The sequence below is a fragment of the Chamaea fasciata genome, unplaced genomic scaffold (genome assembly GCF_029207755.1).
Source record: "Chamaea fasciata isolate MVZ Bird 193981 ecotype frontalis unplaced genomic scaffold, bChaFas1.0.hap1 SCAF_15, whole genome shotgun sequence".
Lineage (NCBI taxonomy): Eukaryota > Metazoa > Chordata > Aves > Passeriformes > Sylviidae > Chamaea > Chamaea fasciata.
The window spans coordinates 7,705,204-7,729,586 of NW_027094100.1; the positions used below are offsets into that span (position 1 = coordinate 7,705,204).

Here is a 24,383-nt window from a genome sequence, read left to right on the forward strand (position 1 = left end):
AGCTATCTCCAGATAAGAAAATAAACCTAGGGACCAAAAAGGTATCAGAACCTGAAAAAAGCCTAGGGACCAGACACACATGAAGGTTTCCACCCAGAGAGACATTATGAATTCAAGGAGCCTAGCTCCTGACTGCCTTTCCCCAATACAGAGTAAGTATAACCAAAACACATTCAGTAGCAATTTTTTCCAAGTCCCACGTTGGGTGCCAAAAGAGTATTTGTCCAGGTTTAGGGCAAATCTTGGAGGAAACCTCTGAATGAGGTCCCTCTAGAAAGCAAAATTCAAGCAGCCCCTCCTCCCCACTGGTTCAGGAAAGATTTCCTTGCAGAAAAGTGGAAAAAAACCTGTTTATTTAACAAGGAAACAAGAAAAAATGAATAATATTAAACAATGGAACCACTTGTTGCTCTGAAGAGATGGCAAATTCAGGAAGTCCTTCCATGGATCAGAGAGAGAAAGAGTCCTTTTCCTGGGTGTGCCCTGGGTTTGTTCTCAGTCTCTCCAGGGCTGGGTCTGGTGTCGTGGCCACAGCGCAGCTTGGGGGGCTCCTGAATGATAGTCCTGGTGTTCCCAGAGAGAACAACAGCTGAACAGCTCCAAAAACCTTCTGGCCTCAGTTAATTAAAAAAAAACCTAACTAAAATCAATGAGAGCTCTCTCCTGCTCGCGGTCTGTGCTGCAGACAGCACAGTCCAAGAGAGTGAGAGAGCTGAAGCTCTTATCTCTGTGTTTTTGAATACAGCCACAAAAAATTCCACTGCTTTTCCTTCTCCCCACCTTTGCTCTGGGCTCTAGTTTTAAAGACACAAAATTTATTTCTGGGTTAAACAGATGAATGAGGATACAATTCAGCATCATGAAGTCACCCGGGACATCATTTTACTCCGATTATTACAAAAATGAGAGGAAAATAAGTTAAGGATGAGGAAGATCGAGCATGAATGAGGTTTTGATCTGTTATTTGCTTACAGCAAGCAGTTCAGGTTTCATTGTTTCCTCTATCAGACATTAATGAAACACACAGTGACCCTTGGGCATTGCCAGCCCTCTCTCTCAGCTAATCTTACAGCTCCTCAGAAATGTTACAGAGCCATTTAACTTTCTCTCTTCCCTGGGAATGGGCACTGACACCAAGTTAAAGATTGCACTAATGCTTTGGTTAGTGACTTAGGCACGGAGAAGAGCAGAGCTTGAGACAAAAGCTCCAAGGCAGAATGCTTCAAAGCACAATGACGAATGGTGATGTGTGATATTGAATTTCAGAGGACTGAACGCTGCAGTGCTTTTTCAATGTTCCCATTAAATGCTATTTTCCTTCCTTCAGTGCTGGAAAATGAGGCGAGGAGCTTTTAGGGACAAACCGTGGATGCTCCTGTGCTGCAGACAAGAAAGAGCAGTGTGACCAGGGCTGTGCAGAAGGGCAGGATATCTCTGATTGAAATGGAAGCACTGGCAGTGGAGGGGATTGCCTGGCTCCAAAACCAGCCACTTAAAAGCATTGAGTGCTTTATCTCCTGGGCAGAGTCAGTAAGGTAATGCATCAGGATCTGTGAGCTCCAGCAAAATGTTTTCCAGTGTGCCTGCATACAGAAACCACGGTGGGAGCTTTGCTGGTCCCATGGCCCTGGGATCCCAGTAGATGGCAGTGGTTTTTTCTGGTACCTCTTGATATAGGAAGGAAGTTGTTCTTCCTTCCAGCCTCTCAGTCACACAGCTTTTTAAGTTAAAAAAGGCTAAAAATACCCTTAATCAAATCACGTATCCATCAGCTCAAATTATGAAGCCACCAAAGCAGCATTTTTGAGAGGCAGTGAAAAACTCAGGAAAGTATTGACATCTCCAAAAGTCCCTGTCCTGTGCTACAGGGGATTAAATGAAAGACATGAATATTTATCTGGAATATGGAAAAAAGTTTCTCGAAGACTTCAGTGGGAATTGAAAGGACCCAAAGGAAGAGTTTTACATACAGGAAAAAAAAGAGGATGTTTCAGAAACCACTGTGGATACCAATTGAGTGATCGCTTTTCCACATTTCTGTCTAATTTGATGTGTGCCAGCTCTTTCTAGTGGCTAAACATGTTATATGCATTATGGGGAAACACTTTTGAGCTCTTACAACAGAATGAGAGTTTTTTTCCTTAGCATAGTTGTTCATAAAAGCAGGAGTTTCACTCCACAGATGATAAAGTACCTTTATATTTTATAAACATATAGAAAGCTACTTCTGACAAAAAACACTGTAATAGAGAGACCTCTATTTTTTATTTTCTATTATATTGAACAGGGAAAGAGCCTGTACTGAGGGAGAGGAGAGGAGAGGAGAGGAGAGGAGAGGAGAGGAGAGGAGAGGAGAGGAGAGGAGAGGAGAGGAGAGGAGAGGAGAGGAGAGGAGAGGAGAGGAGAGGAGAGGAGAGGAGAGGAGAGGAGAGGAGAGGAGAGGAGAGGAGAGGAGAGGAGAGGAGAGGAGAGGAGAGGAGAGGAGAGGAGAGGAGAGGAGAGGAGAGGAGAGGAGAGGAGAGGAGAGAAAAATGGTGTCAGGAGAAATAAACTTACAGCAAGACAGCTGAGAGACAGAGGTCAGCCTCAGATGATTGGAATTAATCGTGCAGAAGGAAACCAGGATCTCTTTTATTACTGAAATAGTTCTATTTCCCTTTAAACTATAGAAATCTACCACTGAGGCAAGAGAATTAACCACTCAGACAGGATCATCTTACTTAGCTAATGTACCCTACATTGAATAGCCAGGGGCTGTACTACGGAGGCAAAACTCATCAGTGAAGCAGTGCAAACAGATAAAACCCTGCACATCAGAACCAACATCATGAACCTGTGACTATAAAGTCCTGAGGTGCTCCTGTCAGGTCCTCTCAGCTTGTGCCTTCCCTGTCAGCCTTATGGCAAACTTCAGTGTGTTTAATCACTGTGTGAGCTGAAAAGGAGCTGCATAAATAGACTTTCAGGAGAACATTGGGGATGTCAAGAGACACTGGCAGGGGCAGGGATGAGCAATTTCTCTTTCCATCATGTAGCTGCATTCATGTCCTTGGAACAACCTTTCTGGGTTCATTATTAAGCATTTCTCTTTTGATGTAGCTCTCTTCTTCTGCACACCTACATTTATTAACACCTTTTGGGCTGCAGCATCTGCTCACAGGAACCCTGGGCTGGGTGTGTAATGCTTCAAATGCCAGAAATCCGAGGAAAAATGCTGATTCAAATGAGTCATCCAAAGGGTTTCGATTGTCCCCTTGTGCCTCTGAATTACAAATGAAAAAGAAAGGGACAGCAAATGGGTTGCAGACATGGCTTTTCCCATTTTGCCAGCCCTGTCCATGGCAGGAGGGTTGGACCTGGGTGATCTTTAAGGTCCCTTTCCAACCCAAACCATTCTGTGTTGTCAGGACCAGAGGAGCAGTGCTCCTGTATGGATCCACACATTGGGAAAACCAGGTGGGATCTGAACCACACACATCGTGTGCTCTGGAAAGTTAAAAGTGCATCAGAATTCTCATGAAGATTTCCTGACACCTCCCAGAAAAACACAGCCTGAGCTGAGCTTGGCATGCTCATGTTCCCAGCAGGACCAAAGCCAGGGCTGGTCTGGAAGGGGAATTGAGGTTTTCTTGGCAGCTTTGCTGTGCTTGAGCAAAACCAGGGGGAGGGAGGCAAAAGCTGGGCTTGCTGCACAGGCAGTGCCGTGTTTCTCCCAGCAAAGTCTTCACCAAAGGAGAAATGAAATCATCCTTTTTCTGCAGGTCGCTGAAGACTGTGGGAGTATCAGCAAACACTGGCAGGGGTGGAAAATCTCAGGGAAAGGTCAAAGCAGGATATTACTGCTCTTCCCCTGAAGGGTGAAAAATGCACTGCCATTTCACCAAAGAGGATCAGATGAATTAAGAGGTAAACATATGCCCACATGCAAATGACAGGGAAAAAAAATCAATGAATGTATTAAAACAAAATGTAGTTGTTTTTTCTTTTATAATGCTTTTCCCTTTTGAAGATTTCTTTTGTATTTAGGCATTTTTAGGACTTGAAGCCTAAATAAAGGGTCTGCATTTACAGTGAATAAAATACTTCACTTGAACTGAAACATACATTTTTTGGGGCGGAAAAAAAGGTGGAAAATGTGTCAAAACATTTTTTTTTATCCAGTAAAAGACCCATTAAAGAGTCGTTTCACTTGATGCAGAGCAGAAGATTACAGAGCTCAGTGGGAATTACTGAAGTTTGCTGGAAAACACATAGTGCAGGGAAAGACCAGCACAGGCAGAAGCCTTTCCTTATCCCCACGTTGTACTCTGCTCTGGGAGCTTCCAAGTGAACAAAGAGCCCTTTGTTTTGTAGAAACTATTCTGAGACCTCAGCAGAAGCAGGTGGGATATTCTGGATTATATTATGTATTTATTCCATGCTCTGGGGTGCGAAAAAGATTTGCTTTTAGCAAATGCACGTGCTATTAAATTCTGACGGCTGAAATTGTGGGAGGATAAATATGGCTGGAACTTGGTTTACTCTTTGCTGTTGTGGCTGCAAGAGAGGCAAATAAAACTGCAGAAAGTTTAAGAAAGAAAAAGAAAAGCACATGCCCTACTGCTAATGAATTAAAAATAATAAAGTTCCATTCCAAAGATCCATGCTGTGATACTGGGACCTTTTCACAAAAAAAGACCTGCTCTAATTATAGTTAAATTCTATCCATGGTAATGGCCCCTGTTTTAAAGACATTTTGCACCAGACTAACCTTATAAGAGATAGTAAAAACCGGTCCAAATTCCGTTGTCCAGATGCAAAAGAAAAAATTTTCATGGGTGAAAGAAAATTCAACAGATCAAGCCTTGTTTCAATGGGATCTAACCACGGCATGAAAGGAAACACTACGTGACAAAAGGTCCTCTGGGAGATTGCTGCAGACACCCAGAGAACAAGGAAATGTCCCTGCCCTGAGGATCGCTGCAACTTTCCCTCTGTCCCTGGGGTTCATTTGACAGTCTAATGGCATCACACAAATATTCATGAGGTTCTTGCTCATCCTGCAGATGGGCTTTGTGACAGGCCTGGTGAATATTCAGACCTGCTGTCTGGAGTGTAACTTCAGCATTTTTGAACCTGTAGCAAAGGGAAAAGATTTGGATTTGTAAGCAAGGCCCAGATGAGTCAGGATTATCAGGAAAAAGACCCCAACAAATTGTGCAACTTCAGTCTCTGAACTACTTTTAGGGCACAAACCACCAATATTTAGTACAGTTTTAGTAAGAAATCGCTCCTTTCACAAAGCTTTTCACATTATTTCCTTCTGAACCAAGATATCTTTGTTATTAGAACCATTTGGTAGAGGGCAAATACATCAAAACCCAGGATACTCACACATTCTTCTGTTTTATTGAAATACAGTGTCTGGATCCACTAGCTGGTTGACCTGTGTTATCCAGTACAAAATGATAATTTTGAACACTCAAACCTTCACATAGCTCCTGTGACTCATTGTGCTCTATAAAAACGAGAGTGTTTGGGGCACATCTGCTCCCTGCCAAATCAGTGGGTGCACGAACAGGACTGGGATGTCACTTTACAAAGGTGACAGGGGCAGAACCAGGGCAGTGCAGGTCACCCCAGTGCTGGTGTGACTGGCCCAAAGCGCCCATGAAGCTCAGCTCTGTAAAGGGCAGGGCATGATCCTGCTGGGATGAGTGACGTGGGTGGAACCAGGCTTTGATCAGGCACAACTTAAAACCCAATAAACACAAATTAGACTAATAGAAAGCAAAAATAGTGGGGTAAATAAAACTGCCAAGGCCACTGCAAATGCAGTTTGCCCATTGACACTAATGTTCCTCAGTGCTGACTGGAAAGGCAAAATTAATAGGAATAGTGGAAGGGACTTTTGTTATTCTCCAGTTAATTTTATACCATATGAAATGAAAAGGCAAGTCTGATATGTTTGGTGTGTGTAACTAGAAAATGTAGAGTTTACACAAATTCTATGATTGGTTCAGTTTAAACTTTGCTTTGCCTTAAGCTTCTTTATAATTTGATTTTCCTGAGACGAGGATAGGGCTGTTTTGTGTTCAGCATTCTTCTCTAGGGTAAGGAATAAGGTGGTTGGCTCTTTGGAAAACTTCAGTTTCTTCTTCTAGTGGGCTGCATGTTTTCTGAAGAGATTTATTGTTACTGTCTGATTTCTCCTCTTTTTACATATATGAATAAATCTTATCACTGAATTATTTATCTGGAAACATGGAACTGAATTGCAAGTCCCAGCCTTTAAGATTCCAGGATTTTCATATTTGTGCAAAATCAAAACCAGTTGAAAATCCTTATTATTGAATTATTCATCTGAAAACATGCCACAATAAAAAAACAACAACAACAAAAAACTACCAAACAACAATGTCCCTTTGGTATCTAAAAAAAACAGCCAAAGAGGGCACCGAAGGAAAGATTTAAAACACTGTAGCCTCTTCCTCCCCCAGGAGAGCCAGAAACTGTTTTCCCTTGGCTGCATGGTGAAAAAAGTAGGCTGGTGCTCGAGCTCAGATGCTTCTAGTGCAGCTGGATTTATTCCCAGTAGGGCTGATGGGCAGACAGACTCACTCATAGGATGAGACTCCTCTCTCCATCAGGTATAGAGTCCCAAAAATGTGCCCTTATGCAGACATCTACAGATGTGTGACAAGCAGCTCACACAGGAGAGCCTCACCCTGGGGCAGCATCCATGCAGATCCGTATTTGAACACCTCTTGAGAAAAGACCCTCAGTAACTTGAAATACTGATTTATTTGTTTTTATTTTAAGGATTCTACTCATCCATATCTGACTTCCCATCCCAAATGAACCTTTACAGGTCTGTTGCCTATGGGGAACTAGGTAAAGTCAAAATTAGTGTCAGCTAAGGTCAGGTTTGTAGCAAACCATATTAATTGCTCTTTTCTGTGGGAATTTTATTATTAATTATTAATAAAGGTAATTTTAAGCCCTTTCATCTCTGATGTACATCCACACAATGGTTTTGATGTGTTCTTGTGCTTGTCTGTATCTTGATGGACATTTAAGACCCTGTGACACTTTGCAAATGAAAATAATTAAGTCTGTCTATTACAGTAAACTGGGAATATTGCAGACAATATTCAGGATGGAGAAATGATTCATTGAAACCTTAAGAGGATGGATGGATGTGCAGGAAATAACAAAATGAGATTCATCAAGGAAAAGAAAAGAAATTAAAACATCTGGGAAAAAGGAAATAATCAGAGTCACAGATTTTAGTGGGAGGAAGGAACCTTGCTAATGAAATACTCAGATATAGAAATGCATTTTTTGAGGAAGGGAAGTAACTCCTTCCCTTTCCAACCTCTGTCAAAACATCTGCAACATGCAATTAAAAATGTAAAAAGAAAAATCACATGGATAAGCTTTAGAGACCAGAATGACCACAGTGTTTCCACTGCTGTAAATTACATTTTACACTATTCACTGGCTCTCTCCTGACAGAAGCAAGAGATACTTTTCTTCCCACCACCACTGTCCAAGCCACCAATGACTTTACAAGACCTCTGTTAAATATTCTTGGAAATAAGAAGTGGGAAAAAAAATTAATGAGGGGTTGCAGAAACAAAAATACTGCTTTCTGAAAGCCCTTTGATTGAGGAGTTCTTTTCCTTGAGGCTTCTCATCAGATGGTAAACCATAACCCTGTCCTGTTCCAAGCCATATCTCTGCCTGTTCCAGCCACTGGGGCACTGAAAGATCAATGTTTGTCCTACGAGAAATTCCCAAACCCAAGTTGCGGATTTGAATAGTTTCATTTGGGTCACCCAAATGCAGTTTTCCATTGGTGTTGAGGCTGGTGTGCAGGCTGTGGGCTGGGCCCTTGTATTAGTTTGAAGGCAAAACAAATGAGAGGCTCTAAGTTAGAGATACAATTTAATAGGAAAAAAAAAAGGAAAGAAAGTAAAATAAAATCGATGCAATAATACAAAAGACCACTGACAGAGTCAGAATACAACCTGAGCGTAGTGATGGAAGCAGTCCAGATGAGGTGGTCTTCCTGAAGCAGTGATCCTGTAGAAAGGTCTGGTAGCTCGGGTCTTCTGGGAATCCAGTGGGTAAGCGCCCTTCTGGTGTTCAGAGTCTCAGCTTATATCCAGGCTGGAATGCTTGGTTTCTCCCTCTGGGCGGAGCATCTCACAATGGGATGGTGAGTCATGTGATAAGGCCTGATGGGCCCATTAACAGGAGGTAGTCCAGGAGGGGGTTATCTGTGAGCTGTGTAGCAAAGGTGCTGATGGCCCATTAACAGAAGATAAGCCAGAGTGGAGGAGGCAGGGAGCACTGCCTCACCTGGTTTCAACAGTTCATGAAGATGGTGATAGAATATACTTCAACCTAGGACATTATCCACCCCTTATTCTATTACCATCTACATCATCCCAAATCAATACCTTCCTTAAACTACACACACACACACATATATATATAATGAAATCCTACACACAGTTCTCACTTAAAATAAGGTCTCCTTGTGGTACACAGTGGGTGTCCCCATCTTTTTGCATCACCCACCAAGTGTAACCAGGTCCTTGTGCAAAGACAACCCCACGGATGGGTTTGCCCTTGCCCGAGGTGGGATTAATCCAAACAGTCTTTCCTAACATACCTCTCATGTGTACCACAGGGACCCTATCTCTATCCACTGTATGCAAGGATTCAGACTGGGCAGGACCAGCTCGATTGATGGACCCTCGGGTATTGACTATCCAGGTGGCCTTCGCTAAGTTCTGTTCCCAATTTTTGAAGGTCCCTCCACCAAGTGCTTTAAGGGTAGTTTTAAGCAGTCTATTGCAGCGTTCCACTTTCTCAGCAGCTGGTGCATGGTATGGGATATGGTATATCCATTCGATTCTGTGTTCTCTGGCCCAAGTGCTTATGAGGCCATTCTTGAAATGAGTCTCGTTGTCTGACTCAATTTTCTCAGGGGTGCTATGTCTCCACAGGACCTGCTTTTTCAGGCTCAAGATGGTGTTCCGGGCAGTAGCATGAGGCACAGGGTAGGTCTCCAGCCATCCAGTGGTTGCTTCCACCATGGTGAGCACGTAGCGCTTGCCTTGGCGGGTTTGGGGAAGGGTGATGTAGTCAATTTGCCAGGCTTCCCCATACCTATACTTTGACCATCGTCCGCCATACCACAGAGGCTTCACTCGCTTGGCCTGTTTGATCGCAGCACAGGTCTCGCAGTCATGGATAGCCTGGGAGATGCTGTTTATAGTAATGTCCACCCCTCGGTCACGAGCCTATCGATATGTTGCATCTCTCCCTTGATGACCAGAGGCATCATGAGCCCAACGAGCTAGGAATAATTCTCTTTTGTGCTGCCAGTCTAGATCAACCTGAGATACTTTCACTTTGGCAGCTCGATCCACCTGCTCGTTGTTATGATGTTCTTCATTAGCCTGACTCTTGGGTACGTGCGCATCCACGTGTCGAACCTTCACAGTCAGCTTTTCTACTCGAGTGGCGATGTCCTGCCAAATCTCAGCAGCCCAGATGGGTTTCCCTCTGCGCTGCCAGTTGGCCTTTCTCCAGCGGTCCAGCCATCCCCACAGAGCATTAGCTACCATCCATGAGTCAGTGTGGAGATAGAGCCTCGGCCACTTCTCTCGTTCAGCAATATCTAAAGCCAGCTGGACAGTTTTAAGCTCTGCGACCTGACTCGATCCACCTTCTCCCTCGGTAGCTTGTGCAACTCGTCGTGTGGGGCTCCATACAGCAGCTTTCTATTTCCGGTTAGCACCTACAATTCGGCAGGAACCGTCGGTGAAAAGGGCATATTGTCTCTCACTCTCTGGTAGCTCGTTATATGGTGGGGCTTCCTCGGCCCGTGTCACTTGCTCCTCCTCTTTTTCAGAGGATAATCCAAAGGTCTCACCTTCAGGCCAGTTTGTTATAATTTCCAGAATCCCAGGGCGATTCAGGTTTCCAATACGGGCGCGCTGCGTGATCAGGGCGATCCATTTGCTCCACGTGGTGTCGGTGGCGTGATGTGTGGTAGGAACCTTTCCCTTGAACATCCACCCCAGCACCGGTAGTCGAGGTGCCAGAAGCAGCTGTGCTTCAGTACCAATCACCTCTGAGGCAGCTTGGACTCCTTCATAGGCGGCCAAGATCTCCTTCTCTGTGGGAGTGTAGTTGGCTTCGGATCCTCTGTAGCTTCGGCTCTAGAATCCCAGTGGTCGTCCCCGAGTCTCACCCGGCACCTTCTGCCAAAGGCTCCATGACAGACCATGGCTCCCGGCTGCAGAGTAAAGCACATTCTTCACCTCTGATCCCGTCCTGACTGGGCCAAGGGCTACCGCATGAGCGATTTCCTGCTTGATCTGGGCGAAAGCTTGCTGCTGTTCTGGGCCCCAGTGGAAATCGTTCTTCTTGCGGGTAACCAGGTAGAGAGGGCTCACGATTTGGCTATACTCGGGAATGTGCATCCTCCAGAAGCCTATGGCACCTAGGAAAGCTTGTGTTTCCTTTTTGTTGGTCGGTGGAGACATTGCAGTGATCTTATTGATGACTTCAGTGGGAATCTGACGCCGTCCATCTTGCTACTTCACTCCCAGAAACTGGATCTCTCGAGCAGGTCTTTTGACTTTGCTCCTTTTGATGGCGAAGCCGGCCTTCAGGAGAATCTGAATGATCTTCTCTCTCTTCTCAAAGACTTCTGTTGCAGTGTTTCTCCACACGATAATGTCGTCAATGTATTGCAGGTGTTCTGGAGCCTCACCCTTTTCCAGTGCAGCCTGGATCAGTCCATGGCAAATGGTGGGACTGTGCTTCCACCCCTGGGGCAGTCGGTTCTAGGTGTACTGTACGCTCTTCCAGGTGAAGGCAAACTGAGGCCTGCATTCTGCTGCCAGAGGAATGGAGAAAAAGGCATTTGCAATATCAATGGTCGCATACCATTTTGCTGCCTTGGATTTCAGCTCATACTGAAGCTTTAACATGTCTGGTACGGCAGCGCTCAGGGGTGGTGTGACTTCATTCAGGCCACGGTAATCCACTGTTAGTCTCCATTCTCCGCTGGACTTACGCACGGGCCATATAGGGCTATTAAAGGGTGAACGAGTCTTGCTTACCACCCCTTGGCTTTCCAGCTCACGAATCATCTTATGGATGGGGACCACAGAGTCTCTGTCGGTGCGATATTGCCTACGGTGCACTGTTGCTTGGGCGATAGGCACCTGTTGTTCTTCAACTTTCAGTAGTCCCACAGCAGAGGGGTCGTCTGAGAGTCCAGGCAAGGTACTCAGTTGTCTGATGCCTTCTGTCTCTAGAGCAGCTATGCCAAAAACCCAGCGGTATCCTCTTGGGTCTTTGAAATACCCATTTCTGAGATAGTCTATGCCCAAAATGCATGGGGCCTCTGGACCAGTCACAATGGGGTGTTTTTGCCATTCTTTCCCAGTTAGACTTACTTCAGCTTCCAGTACAGTCAGCTCCTGGGATCCTCCTGTCACCCCAGAAATGGAAATGGGTTCTGCTCCCACGTACCTTGATGGCATCAGAGTACACTGAGCACCGGTATCAACCAGAGCTGTATATCTTTGTGGGTCAGATGTTCCAGGCCATCGGATCCACACAGTCCAGTAGATCCGATTGTCCCTTTCCTCTACCTGGCTAGAGGCAGGGCCCCCCTATTCCTGGTCATGGCATACATTGCTCTCTTCTTGTAAATATGTTTCTGAGGTTCCTTCAAGAGGATCAGTCATATCGTCATTCCTGTACTGTCTGGAGTTCTGTGCACGAGAGACCGGAGCAACATTGATTCTAGATGGGCTCTTTGTGGTAGGTGTTTCTCTTTTTAGTTCACGTACCCGGGCTGCTAAGGAGGAGGTGGGTTTTCCATCCCACTTCCTCATGTCTTCTCCATGCTCCCGAAGAAAAGACCAGAGGTTACCTCGGGGTGTGTATCCTCTCTCCCTGGCTGGGGAGCGCCTGCTCCTAATGGCAGAGACTCTCATTGGCTCTGGCTGGATATGGTAAATTTCTTCCTTAAGTTCTTTTTTCAGTTTCTGATGGCCTTCTTCAATCAAGTTCCGGACTTGCTCAGCCAGTCTTGTTTCCACAGACGAGACATGGGTACGAACTGGAGCAGTGACAGTGTCCTCGTAAATTCTTAGTTTATTAGCCAAGACACCTACCCTGTCCTCACCTTCCCTCCATTGCAGTGTTGCCAGGTAACGTGAGTACATCTCGGGTCCAAGCCGTGCAAATCTCAACCACATCCGTGATGTGCACTGGACACCATCTGGGTTTTTAGGAAATCTCTCATCTTCTGAAAAAATGATTTCCAACACAGCCAATTCCCTCAGGCATCGGATACCTTGTTCTATTGTGTTCCATTTTCCTTGGTGCACTTGGAGGTCTTCTTTACAAAGGTATTTATCCTTCACACTTGTTAGCAGTCGCTGCCAGAGGCTGAGAGGTTCTTGGCTTTTCCCAATCCCCTGGTCAATGACCACATCCCGGGACAACGATCCCAGTTGCCTGGCCTCACTTCCATCCAGAATGGTGTCATTGGCTGCAGCGTCCCAGATGCGGAGCAGCCAGGTCAGGATGGACTCGTTGGTCTGGCGGGTGAATTCCCTTCGCAGGTCACGCAGCTCACCCAGAGACAGAGAGCGAGTGACGATTTCTGGCTCTGTCTCTTCTGCTGATTGTGAAGGTCCTGCTGCACCCTCATCAGTCACTATGCGGACTGATTTGGTCCTTGATTTCTTCTTCTGAACGGGGGCAACTGCTACTGGTTTAGGCTGTTCCGGTTCGGTGATGGTTTGTGTGGAGATGCTGATGGCACCCTTAGTCCCTTTCTCCTCTGTGACAGTCTGCGTAGATGTGGACACTGTTGCCTCACTTTTGGCTTCTTTCTCCTCTGTGACGGTCTGTGTAGATGAGGACACTGTTGCCTTGCCTTTTGTTCCTTTCGCCTCTGTGACACTCTGTGTAGACACTGATATTGTTGCTCTGCTTCTTTTTCCCTCTTCCTCTTCCTTCAGAACACGCTGTATCACACTAGGTAGTGTTTTGATTCTAAGCATGGTGCGGGCAGTGCAGAGAAGACAAAGCAGGACTAACAACAACATCATGCTGTCCTTGGCATCCAGAGGGTATTCCATATTTTCAAAAACTGCTGTGTCATGCCTGAAAAGCTGGAAAAAATCATTCTTCACCCCTCCCCACAGGGGCTGGGTGAGATTGTTGAGGCCCCAGATATAGCATCCTAGACCAGAACAAGAAAACAAAAGTGGGTGTATATTCTGAATAATGTTCATTGCCTCGGAGTTTATTAAGCAATGGACATAATAGACCACTAAAGCAATTTTAGTACCATACCCTGGTCTACGCAGGAGCATTAAGACTGGCAGATAGTACCCCAGTTGTGGAAAAATATAGAGAGATAGATATAAGACACATGTAAGCATGTTGAGCATCATAGCGAACAGGTGTCTTCTTCAATACAAAATTGTAATTCTGACTTTTCTCAGTGTCTTGTGCCCCACGTTGGGCGCCAAAAAATGTATTAGTTTGAAGGCAAAACAAATGAGAGGCTCTAAGTTAGAGATACAATTTAATAGGAAAAAAAAAAGGAAAGAAAGTAAAATAAAATCGATGCAATAATACAAAAGACCACTGACAGAGTCAGAATACAACCTGAGCGTAGTGATGGAAGCAGTCCAGATGAGGTGGTCTTCCTGAAGCAGTGATCCTGTAGAAAGGTCTGGTAGCTCGGGTCTTCTGGGAATCCAGTGGGTAAGCGCCCTTCTGGTGTTCAGAGTCTCAGCTTATATCCAGGCTGGAATGCTTGGTTTCTCCCTCTGGGCGGAGCATCTCACAATGGGATGGTGAGTCATGTGATAAGGCCTGATGGGCCCATTAACAGGAGGTAGTCCAGGAGGGGGTTATCTGTGAGCTGTGTAGCAAAGGTGCTGATGGCCCATTAACAGAAGATAAGCCAGAGTGGAGGAGGCAGGGAGCACTGCCTCACCTGGTTTCAACAGTTCATGAAGATGGTGATAGAATATACTTCAACCTAGGACAGCCCTGCTGTGCCTTTCCCCTTTCCCCTGCAGCAGCCCCTCCCAAGGGCACCCCCAGCATTCTGCAGGATGACTGAACTGAGAGCACACAGACCTAACTCACCATGGCATGAGGCACAGATGCACTCTCTGCTCTCCTACTGGCAGAACTTCTTGTCACTTCTGGGTTTCTCCTCCCCTCTCTTCTCCACCTTATTTTCCTGAGCAAAACCCAAGCTATCCCAGGTAACCTTCCTAAGAATGCTCTGGTGGAACTGAATTTGGGGCAGTGTTTGTTACTGCACGTTTTGGGGAGCAAAACTGTCTCTTCAGCACAGGCAGGGCTGGTTCTCTTGCCCATTCAGGGACTAACCTTCTCCAGCTCCCATTCAGGTTGCTGCAGCAGTTGTTGAGAGCTGGGACTTCTCATGCCCTCAAGTCTCTGAGTCGCGTGACCAATGCAGTGAAAAGTTATAATCTAATGCAGCCATGAGTATTCTGTTCAGAGCATCCTCCATATGTTAATTATTAATAATATAGTTATGAAAAAGTTCCTGTTCCAGCTCTCTCTTAAATAGGATTTACACAGCCATCTGGTGTTCTGTTTAATTCTATTTTTTTTTCCCAACCCAATTTGTGTGTCTTACTGTTAATTAAGTTAAAACTCGTGAAAGAGAAAGGTGCTCTTGCTTTGTGGTGGTTATGAACAGAGCTGCTGAGAAGACAGAGATGGGCACTCAACATTTGCAATTAAAAGAATAGAGCTATGACAATTTTGCCATTGGGAAGGAAGGGAAATGAATGTCACCTCCTACAAGAGGAGAAAGCTTTGTACCTACAGAGATGCCACAGCTTGACACATAAAGGTAAATGTTGACACAAGTCCCCTGCCAACATTAAAGAGAAACAAGAAAGGACCATATTGGTACAGAATGAGAACATAAAGTATGAAGGCATCTATGCAGCTGACATACAGCAGCAAAATGGTTTCGTGAGACATCAAAACTCTAATTTTCTCACTGTCGGCTGTCCAAGGGTAGTTCCACCCTCTGCATCTCTGCACCTCTGCCTTTCAAGAGCAGAAATCATATTCTGGTTTAATTACAAATGAGTTCACACACAGAAAAACTGTGTGCTACCCTTACATTTCAAGTACCTGGGTGAAAACAAATCTGTTTGAATATTTCAAGAAAAGAAAAAAACCAAAGCATTACTAAGAAATTTTCAGTCAAGAACACAGTAAGCTTTCAGATGTAAACCCTGCATGAGGTGCAGCTGAGGGTATCCATGGCCCACAGAGCTCATGGTCCTTGGGGCCAGAACTTCAGCTTAGCAACTCAAGCCACTCTTGGTTATAATCCACCAAAACCACCTGTTCCACTTTAATGCTGCTTTTTAGTTTGGCCATTTCTATGAGCAGCTGCTGGACTCCACCAGAGTTTGCTCTCACTGTGAGAGTTCCCAGCCTCTGCTCCAGTGCCCAAGTGCCCAAAAGAACACCTCAACAGTCTGGCTGTAGCACCATCACAGTGCTTGGCTGCTCTTCCTGCACCTTCCTCCTCCTCCCTGTGCCCCAGACCCTGCAGTGCTGGAAGAGAAAGAAATCTTTTATTGCCTGAAGTGTGCAAGTGCAAAGCGTCACTAAATAAACCAGGGGAGACAATGGTAAATCTGCAACAATCCCATAACGTGGGCTAACAGTTCAGTTCTCGGAAAGAATCCAGAACTCAGTAAATGTTTAAGTGTTTGGAAATTGTTTGCTTTGCTCTTGACACACTGTTTCCATTTTAATAATTTTCAAGGAATCATTAAGACAAAAATGCCTCTGGAAAACTTAGGCAGAGGACATTTGAGTGAATTTTTCCCAAAAATCCTGGAGTACAGAGTGATTATTTAGTTGCTTCAAAAAGTGTGAAGAATAACAGCAATACATTCTTTTTTATAAACAACCTTGTAAACTACTGTAATTTTGGGGTTCTCCTTGATGCAAAATATATAAAAGTAGAGTTTCATAATTCTTCAAATATCTTTTATAGAAAGTTCTTGAATTAGAGCCTTAAGCTTCTCACCATCATCTCATATGTGTTAGTAGCATGCTTTGCAGAAAAAACAGGAAAAAAGAGAACAACACATGAAGCCTGGAAATTTTGACTCTGTCTTGAATGGCTTTACAAGATTCATCTCAAACTTTGTAAATTAGGAAAAAAGATAATGTTCAATCAAACCCTTTCCTTTCACTTGATCAGAGAATTTGAACCTCAGCTTTTTTGAAGCTGATAATTAATGAGGTAATAGGGGACTTTAATTGGAAACACAGAAGGAAAAATTCAAAGACAGATAATTTAGGGCATGGACAAAAACCTGCTATAGGTACCAGTTTACTGAGCAGAGGAGGTAAGAAGGCTCCAGCCCTGATGTGAACACAAGATTTTCATTAGACAGCTGTGACTGCAGTAACTGCACTGCATGAGGACAGTGAAGTAACAAAGAAATTTGAAAGAACAAGGAAGATCTTAAAATATTTTGCAAAGGCCTGATGAAACTCTGAAGATGCAATTGCTCTTCTGTCTCAGGGTGGGAGTCCTTGACATCTTTCCCAGACTCTAGAAATAAAAATGTGATGAATACAGACTGCATCAGCAGCTGTAAAAGTAAAATAATGGATATTAAATAATAATTTTCAATGCATTTCATGGTTCTCTGCAATTTTTCATCAAAGAAAGCCTATTGTAGGCACTTGGTATTAATATGGAAATGTGAATTAAGAAGCTAATGGTAGAAATAGATTTTTGAACCATCAAATATTTCTTAAATTTTCCTATGCAAGTGCAAATATTTAGTCTGGGTATGAACTTAATGAAAAAATAACTCATAACCACTAACACTTTTTTTTTTTTCCAGACTATTCTGAAGTCCCTAAAGTTGTTTTGTATAAAACTCCTGCACAAGCAGTGTCATCCCAGAGCACGTGGTGCAGGATTATGTTTGGACAGTTCTCAAATATCCCCAGTGAGGGAGACTCCACATTCTCTGGGCCATCTGTTCCAGTGCTTGGTCATATGAATAGTAAAGAAATCCTTTCTCATATGCAGGTGGAACTTCCTGGGCATCAGTTTCTGTCTGATGTCTCTTGTGCTGTCACCTGGAACACTGAGCACAGCCTGGCCCATCCGCTCAACACCTCCTTCCTGCAGACCCTGGCAGACACTGATGAGGTTTCCTCTCAGGTCTCTCTTCTCAGGTCTGAACATGCTCAGCTCCCTCAGCCTTCCCTCATAAGAAGGATGCTCCAGTTCCCTAATTATCTTTGTTCTCTGCTGGACTCATTACAGGAGCTGCACGTCTCTCTTGTACTGAGGAGCCCAGAATTGGGCAAGGTCTAGTCAGGATGAGTCATTAGCTTTAAAAAAAGTGACTTGAAATTTGAAGAACTTGTCCAAGAATCATCTCATTAAATATGCATAATACTTCACCCTCCCTCTGACCCCTCTCTATTATAGGATTTCCTTAGAATGAAAATGGGTTTCAAAGCACAGGATTTGTACACATCAACCAAAATATCTCTCAACTGAACAAAAAGCTTGCATCTGAAATACATTGCCTCTTAAGGAATTAATTACCCCGTTACCATAACACACCGTCTTTGTTCAGCAAGTGTGACCAATATCAGTCTATTATCACATCCCTGCCAAAGCCCAAAGCCGTTTATCTGAGTGTGTCTCTGTCTCCCACAGACTGAACTATCTTATTTTTGAGCTAGCAGTTAAATACTCATCTTACACCTGGACACACACCAGCTGCTGAAAAGAATGTGCTGAAAAGTGAGAGTCATCAGGAGCCTGCTGAATGCTCCTGTCCATATCCTGCAATTAGTTTAACAGTTATTACCAGTGTGCAACAAGTTGCCGTGATCCAGAAAGGATGCTCAGCTTTCCTGGGCTTAGGAAGGTATTTATACATGTAAAAATCAACTGTATATGACCTCCCACAGGTGCTTTAGGTCAATGTTCATGCATTGGGAAAAGCTGCACATAGAGACAGGGTAAGAAATGGGGGAATGTCCCTCTGGAACCAGGTAAGCCAGGGTGGAAGTGCTCAGAGGGGCACAGCAACTCCAGCCTGTGATCTTGGTATCAAAAGGATGACACAAATTTATAGAGGGATAAGTGAGGAAAGTAGCACAGGAGAAGTCACACACTGAAGAGGCTCGAGGTTCTGAGAAAGGTCCCTTGCAACTCAGAATGTTCTGTGATTCTGTGACTGATGATTCTTGGGCCATGGATCACTGGGCACTATTCCATGATGAGGTGCTATCTGTGTCTTTTAGATTAATTCATTTTCTGAAAGAGCACCAGAGCAATGCTGTCCTCCTGTTACCAAAGCAACAGTTTCAACAGCTAATCTTGACCCAGCTTGTTGGACATCTGACTGAGAGTGAACTGATGATCAGCTGAGATGTTCAGCTTGGTTTTGGTGATGGAACAAAGCAGAGACACAACATCCTAGGAGAAAATGTTTGGCTCCATACTACGTGGTCCTGCATGAAAGCATTTAATTTCAAATATGTTTTAAGATTCCCTTTAATTAATGGCTTTCATAACAGGAAAAGACCTTCTCCAGCCAGCACAGTGAAGAGGCAAAATGAAGCAGGTGGTGGGTTTGGGAGGGGAGGAGAGAGCAGATGTTAGCTCGAAAATTTGGAACATTCTTTGAGTCCTGTAGCAGGAGCCCAGTTTCCATCAATGCATATTGTAGGAGAAATTAACTGGGACCACCCAGGCCTAGAATTTGCCAGAATAACATTTTCCATTCACACAACACACTTCTGTAAGGCTGAATTGTTGTTTCAAATACTTCTAGAAGAATTTATTTTTCACTTTGCAGATAACCTTCACCATATTAAAGGATGTGAGAAACTGCAAATCAAGTCACTAGCTGCTAAAATTCTAGGGACAGTCCTGGTCCCACTGAAATCTTCCTTTTTTTTGTTTTTCAGGAGGCATCAGGGAAGCATAATTATACGTGAAGACGTATTCCCCAGGGGCCCAAAGGAAGAGCTTACCTTTTTGACCTCATATTTAATAGCAAGTTTAATCCTGCTCAAACTGGGCCTGTGGTGCTCAGGGCACAAGTGGATGTTCACATCTCCATTCAGAATAGCTTCCACTTCTTCAGTGTCTCTGCACAGGTCCAGCACCCCCACGACAAAGTCCTTGCATTGCATAGATAACTTCCGATAGTCGTTCTGAGGGAAAACAGAAAAAAAAAAAGGGTATTTAACTGTGCACTGGAAAGCTGGGCTGCAAACAGGCAAATGAAAAAAGGAAAAGAGAGCAATTGTGGGCAGGGTAACTTCTGCAAAACTACTGCCTGGAAGAGTATGAAAGCATTTGATGTACACAGCATGTTGATGGTTTTTCACAGAAGTACAGGAACTCCTCCAGACTTAATTAGCAATGTCTCTATCAGCAGCATCGTTTGCATGACAATAGAACAATTTTTACAGAACAAGTAAATAATTTCTAGGGAAATCTTGATTTTAAGTAATCAGTTGATCTCTGCTCTCTGTGTGGTGTATCTCTAGGAATGTAAAATTATAGCAAAAAAAAAAAAAAGGTCCTGCTAACTGGTTAAAATATGCAGCAAAATTTTCAGTTTAGGTTCTTCCTGGGTAATTCTTTCTTTTGTAACTTTCAAGAAGTTTCAGACTGATAAAACAAGCTGAAGCATCACACACAGATGTGTTCACATGAAGTATATAGTTGTAATACCAACTTCAGCCTCAAACCTTAGAATTTAGTTAAAAATTCCTGAAAAACCATCCAAATGATCAGTGTCACAACACCTCTCCAAGTAACGGAACTTCAGAAACTCGATTTCCTGTGAAATAATTTCACTTTGCAAACCCAAATTACACTCATGAGGAAAGAGATAACCTGTACCTGACTTGACAGAGGGCTAGAAGAGCAATCTCCCTGCCTTAAATTAAATTGTGATTGATTTTTACAGACTTGACACTTAAAAAGAGAGGAAGTGGCACCATCCGTGTAAATGTTGTAAATTAGAACACAATTGAGGCTACCATTAATATCATAACAAAATGGTGATATTAAAAGCTCGATGCAACAAGTAGGAATAATAAGCATAAGACAAGCTCTAACTGACTTGAGAGATCTTTTCAAATTAAGTTTGATAAATTAATTAAATTCAGTACCTTGTCTAATTAAGCCAGCAGCCAAAAGAAGAAGATAGTTAAACCTGGCTTTGATGAAATGATAAGGGTAACCTGACTTTGTGCCTCTGTATTTTCTAAATTATCAATTCTATCATTTACACATAGCAACATATTAGCCTTCCCTGTTACCAAAGATCTCAAAGCACTGTACAAACATTCATTAATTAGTTGGAACAGCATTGTCTAAAATATGTAATTAGAGGTGGCTTAACTTCTTTGGTCAGTTTTCCCCCTTCAGAATCGAGATGATAACGAGTTTTTTAAATCAGTTTGTTTAATGACTTTGTCATAGGTTTGAGGTTACTTCTACCATGAATGTGTGTGCGTGTCCCAGCTTTGCTTTTCATGCATGGAGGAGCTGGGAAGAGCACAGAATAGCTGAGTAATCACAGAGAACCAGAAAAGCCCCTCAGGACTGCAACTGGGGCATTTTCACAGGAAAAGGAACGGGAAAAGCCATTTCTGATCTGTGTTTAGGAGAAGGGGCTGAAGACAGCTGGGGAACAGCAGGATTTTACTGCTGACACCTTCTGCAAGGTGAAACTTGTATGTTTACATCCTCTTATGTTTAAAAAAAGTTTAGATAAGAGTTCCTCTTTTTGTCCTTGAGTGCTGTAATCAGACCATGTGTTCTAATTGTGTTGTTAATGGAGAGGAGCAAAAACTTCAAATCTTCACTAAGAGGAGACATAAAAGTACAACAAGCAGATCTTTATCTGGGTGAATGCCCCATTGCAGAAGCTGGGGCACCAAGACTTCCATAAATGTTCCAAGCTAGAGACCAAGATTTAAGAAGTCCTTATGTCTCAGGCAGAAAATTATGGTCCACTTACATCTAAATCTAGTACGTGAGCATTATGTGGAGAGAGATAGGACTTGTGGAGTAAATGTTTTCAAATACAGGGTCAGGTAAGGTCTGAAATATAAATGAAAGGCTGATTGTGCTTTATGGCTTCAAAGCACTCCTCTCAAATCAATTCCATGCTTTAATCTTCCCCACACCAAGAATTTCAATAAATTGAAAGCTTGCCTTTTCACTGAGAGAATAGATGGCCAAACAAAAACATCAGCCTCAAAATAACTACAGAAACAGTGAAGGACAGTATATATAGGTAGATCTGAGAACATATGTAGGGTGGGAATGAAATGCCTTGCTGCCACAGGTAATGGAGATGCTTAATTAGCCCAGTAGTTTTTTAAAAAAATGAGGGTGAGGACTCTGCTGAGCTTTAGTACCATTCTCTGTGTACTGTTTGCGAAGTTCACAAGCTTATCTCTTAACCAGCACATTTTAGATAGTTCTCATCACCACTTCCACATCATCTGAGCAACTAGTTTGTATTAAATTAGATTATTTTCCCTCTTCTCCTTTTTTTAAGGAAAGACGTTTAGTAGCAACTACGAAAGTGCTTCCAAAGCATCTGCAAATGGCAGGTTCCCAACTGGCAAACTCTATCAAGAAACAATTTTATGCACATCTCCAAGCTAAATGTTTTTACTGGTTCTGTACACTTGTAGAAACGATGGATGATTTCCTCATTCAAAGGTTTTTAGTCTGATTTTTAAGTAGACACAAGCAGCCATACATCCTATCCAAGATACAGGCTGTAGAAAGAATAAAATAAAATAAAATAAAATAAAATAAAATAAAATAAAATAAAATAAAATAAAATAAAATAAAATAAAATAAAATAAAATAAAATAAAATAAAATAAAATAAAACAAACTGCCCTCCAGCAATTCTGCAGCCAGGCAGGAGGGCAGATTACATCTCTCAGGTGACTGCTCATCTGTTAAGACAAGTCTCAAAGATCACTGAACCTGCTGTGTCTTCTGATGATCCCTTTTACAAAACCATTTGTCATCTTTGTTCTGGCTTCCTTAATGCTCACAGTCATCATAGAAAATCCTGATCACCCTGATGGTGAGAACACACTCAATGACTCTCCTCAGGTCAGGATATTTCTCTCAAGCACATGTTATTTTTTACTTAAAAACTGAGATTAACAAAGATCTGACAGCCAAGATTTTCCTGATCCTAGCTTGCAAAGCACAGTTCTGGTGACGCAAGCAGAAATTCTATACCTGCTTCTAAAATCCTGAACTGTGAGTTCTGACGCATGGGAAAAATCCCAAGGAAGCCAAGAAGATTTATTTACAAGCAGCATCCAACCTCTATTGCTGTTTGTGCCAGCACTGTGTATTTCATATTTTACCTGTATTTCACACACTTGGAAGCATCCAAGATGCTGCTTTCCCTGCCGGAAGGAGTGCTGGGACAGTGGATGGAAGGCTCAACCCAGGGTAGGGATTAGCAAGGGGTGGGTGGAAGAGGTGAAGGAGAACAAGGACACATTTCCAGACATTTCCAGACACTGGTGAGCAGTTGCAGAACGTGAGGAAATGGACTGAAGCTGTGTCAGGAGAGGTTCGTGTTGCATATTAGAAAACTATTCTTCACCCAGAGGGTGGCTGGGAACTGGAAAAGGCTCCCCAGGGCAGTGGTCACAGCACCAAATCTGACAGAGCTCATGGAGCTCAACGCTCTCAGGAGCATGATGGGATTCTTGGGGTTCTTCTGGTCAGGGCCAGGAGCTGGACTTTGATGATGTGTGGGTCCCTTCAAACTCAGAGTATTCTGTGATTCTCTGGGATTCTTGTTACACCAAGGTTTTTGAAGATCACAGCCCTGAGGTCTCCCAGGACTGCCAGGACACAGAGGGGCAGATGGCCACTGTGTCTTGGGGTGCAAAGGGACAGTCCCACTTCACCACTGCCCTGCCAGCCAGGTTCAACCCCTTAACCAGGCACTTCATGGCCCTCCTGTCCATATAAGTTTTGTGGAGAACCATCCTGGCTGCAAGCCTGGACAGGCAGTGGGCAGCAAGCGGGGTCAGACTTGTACCGCAACAAGAAACCGAGGGCGGGAGACACAAAACCCAGCTCAGTTCTCCTGGCAGTGCAATGACAATAACCCAAACCTTCACAGATAATGACAATGACACACAGACACAGGCACAGGCAATGACAATAACCCAAACCTTCACAGATAATGACAATGACACACAGACACAGGCACAGGCAATGACAATAACCCAAACCTTCCCAAGCACCCCAATTGGGTGCCATGTTTTGGAAGTCTGAGGATTATGAGCTCATAAACCAGATGGATTTTTTCGCTGATGAAAATTGCAAATCACACATGAGAGAAGCTGGGGCCTCATCCTGACAGGCTGAGCGCTGTCAAGCCTCAGGGAGGAAGATGAGGGATACAACTAAGTAGGCAGGAGAGCCAGTCTGTTTCAAATAACACAGGGAAGAGAATTTTATTTCCCAAAGAGGCAGTGAGCAGAGAAGGATCAGGATAATGCCTGAGAATGTTACAATATCATTTTTTAAAACCTAGAATGTAATAAAAGGATTCCAAATTAGTCATTTCCTGCTTCTTCTAACACTGTTGTGCATGAGGAGTTAAAAATGTCTAATTTTGCTGTTTTGAAAAGGCTGATGGTACTTGTCATTCACTGCAATTTCTCCGAGTACCCTATCATTATCTGTTGATTATGTTCGAAATGAACTCTGTCATGTCTCCACATCTGTTCAAAACCAACCAGATTTTTTTTCAGGAAAGAGTTGTTTCAGGTCAGAGGGGTGGAGTTTGTGTAAAAATTAAGTAAAATGAGAAAAACTAGGACCAGGAACCTATCTGGTATTTCTGGGAAGCATTAAATTTGCTGTGCAAATGAAAGCTGTTAGGCACATTGCAGAGACTCTTTTTATGTTTCTTTGAGATCTTGGCTCTTTGTATTTAATCTACATCACACATACACATATATCAAGGAGAGAAATATTCATTGCTAAGATTAGCATTTTGAGAAGAGACAGCAGTAAAAAAAGGAGAGGTAATTCTGTAAATATGAAGAGAACCAACCCCCCCCCCAAGTAAAAATTATTGTAGAAAGAAAACAAAGCTGAGAGAAAGGAGGGGGACAAAAAGCAGAAATATTTCATGCAAGATTTAAAATTAAATTGTTAAATAAACCATCATGTCAAATATTCAAAAAACTTATAAATATTTA

General features: G+C 43.3%; 1 protein-coding gene across 1 annotated transcript in view; it reads right to left on the reverse strand.

Annotated features, from left to right (window-relative positions):
* The window catches only part of TRPC7 (transient receptor potential cation channel subfamily C member 7), a 69,240-nt gene that overhangs the window by 30,035 nt on the left and 14,822 nt on the right, over nucleotides 1-24,383 (reverse strand). The window contains exon 2 of the mRNA XM_066197292.1: nucleotides 19,132-19,314. Coding sequence (XP_066053389.1) covers nucleotides 19,132-19,314 — 183 coding nt within the window. The remainder of the gene's footprint in view (nucleotides 1-19,131; nucleotides 19,315-24,383) is intronic.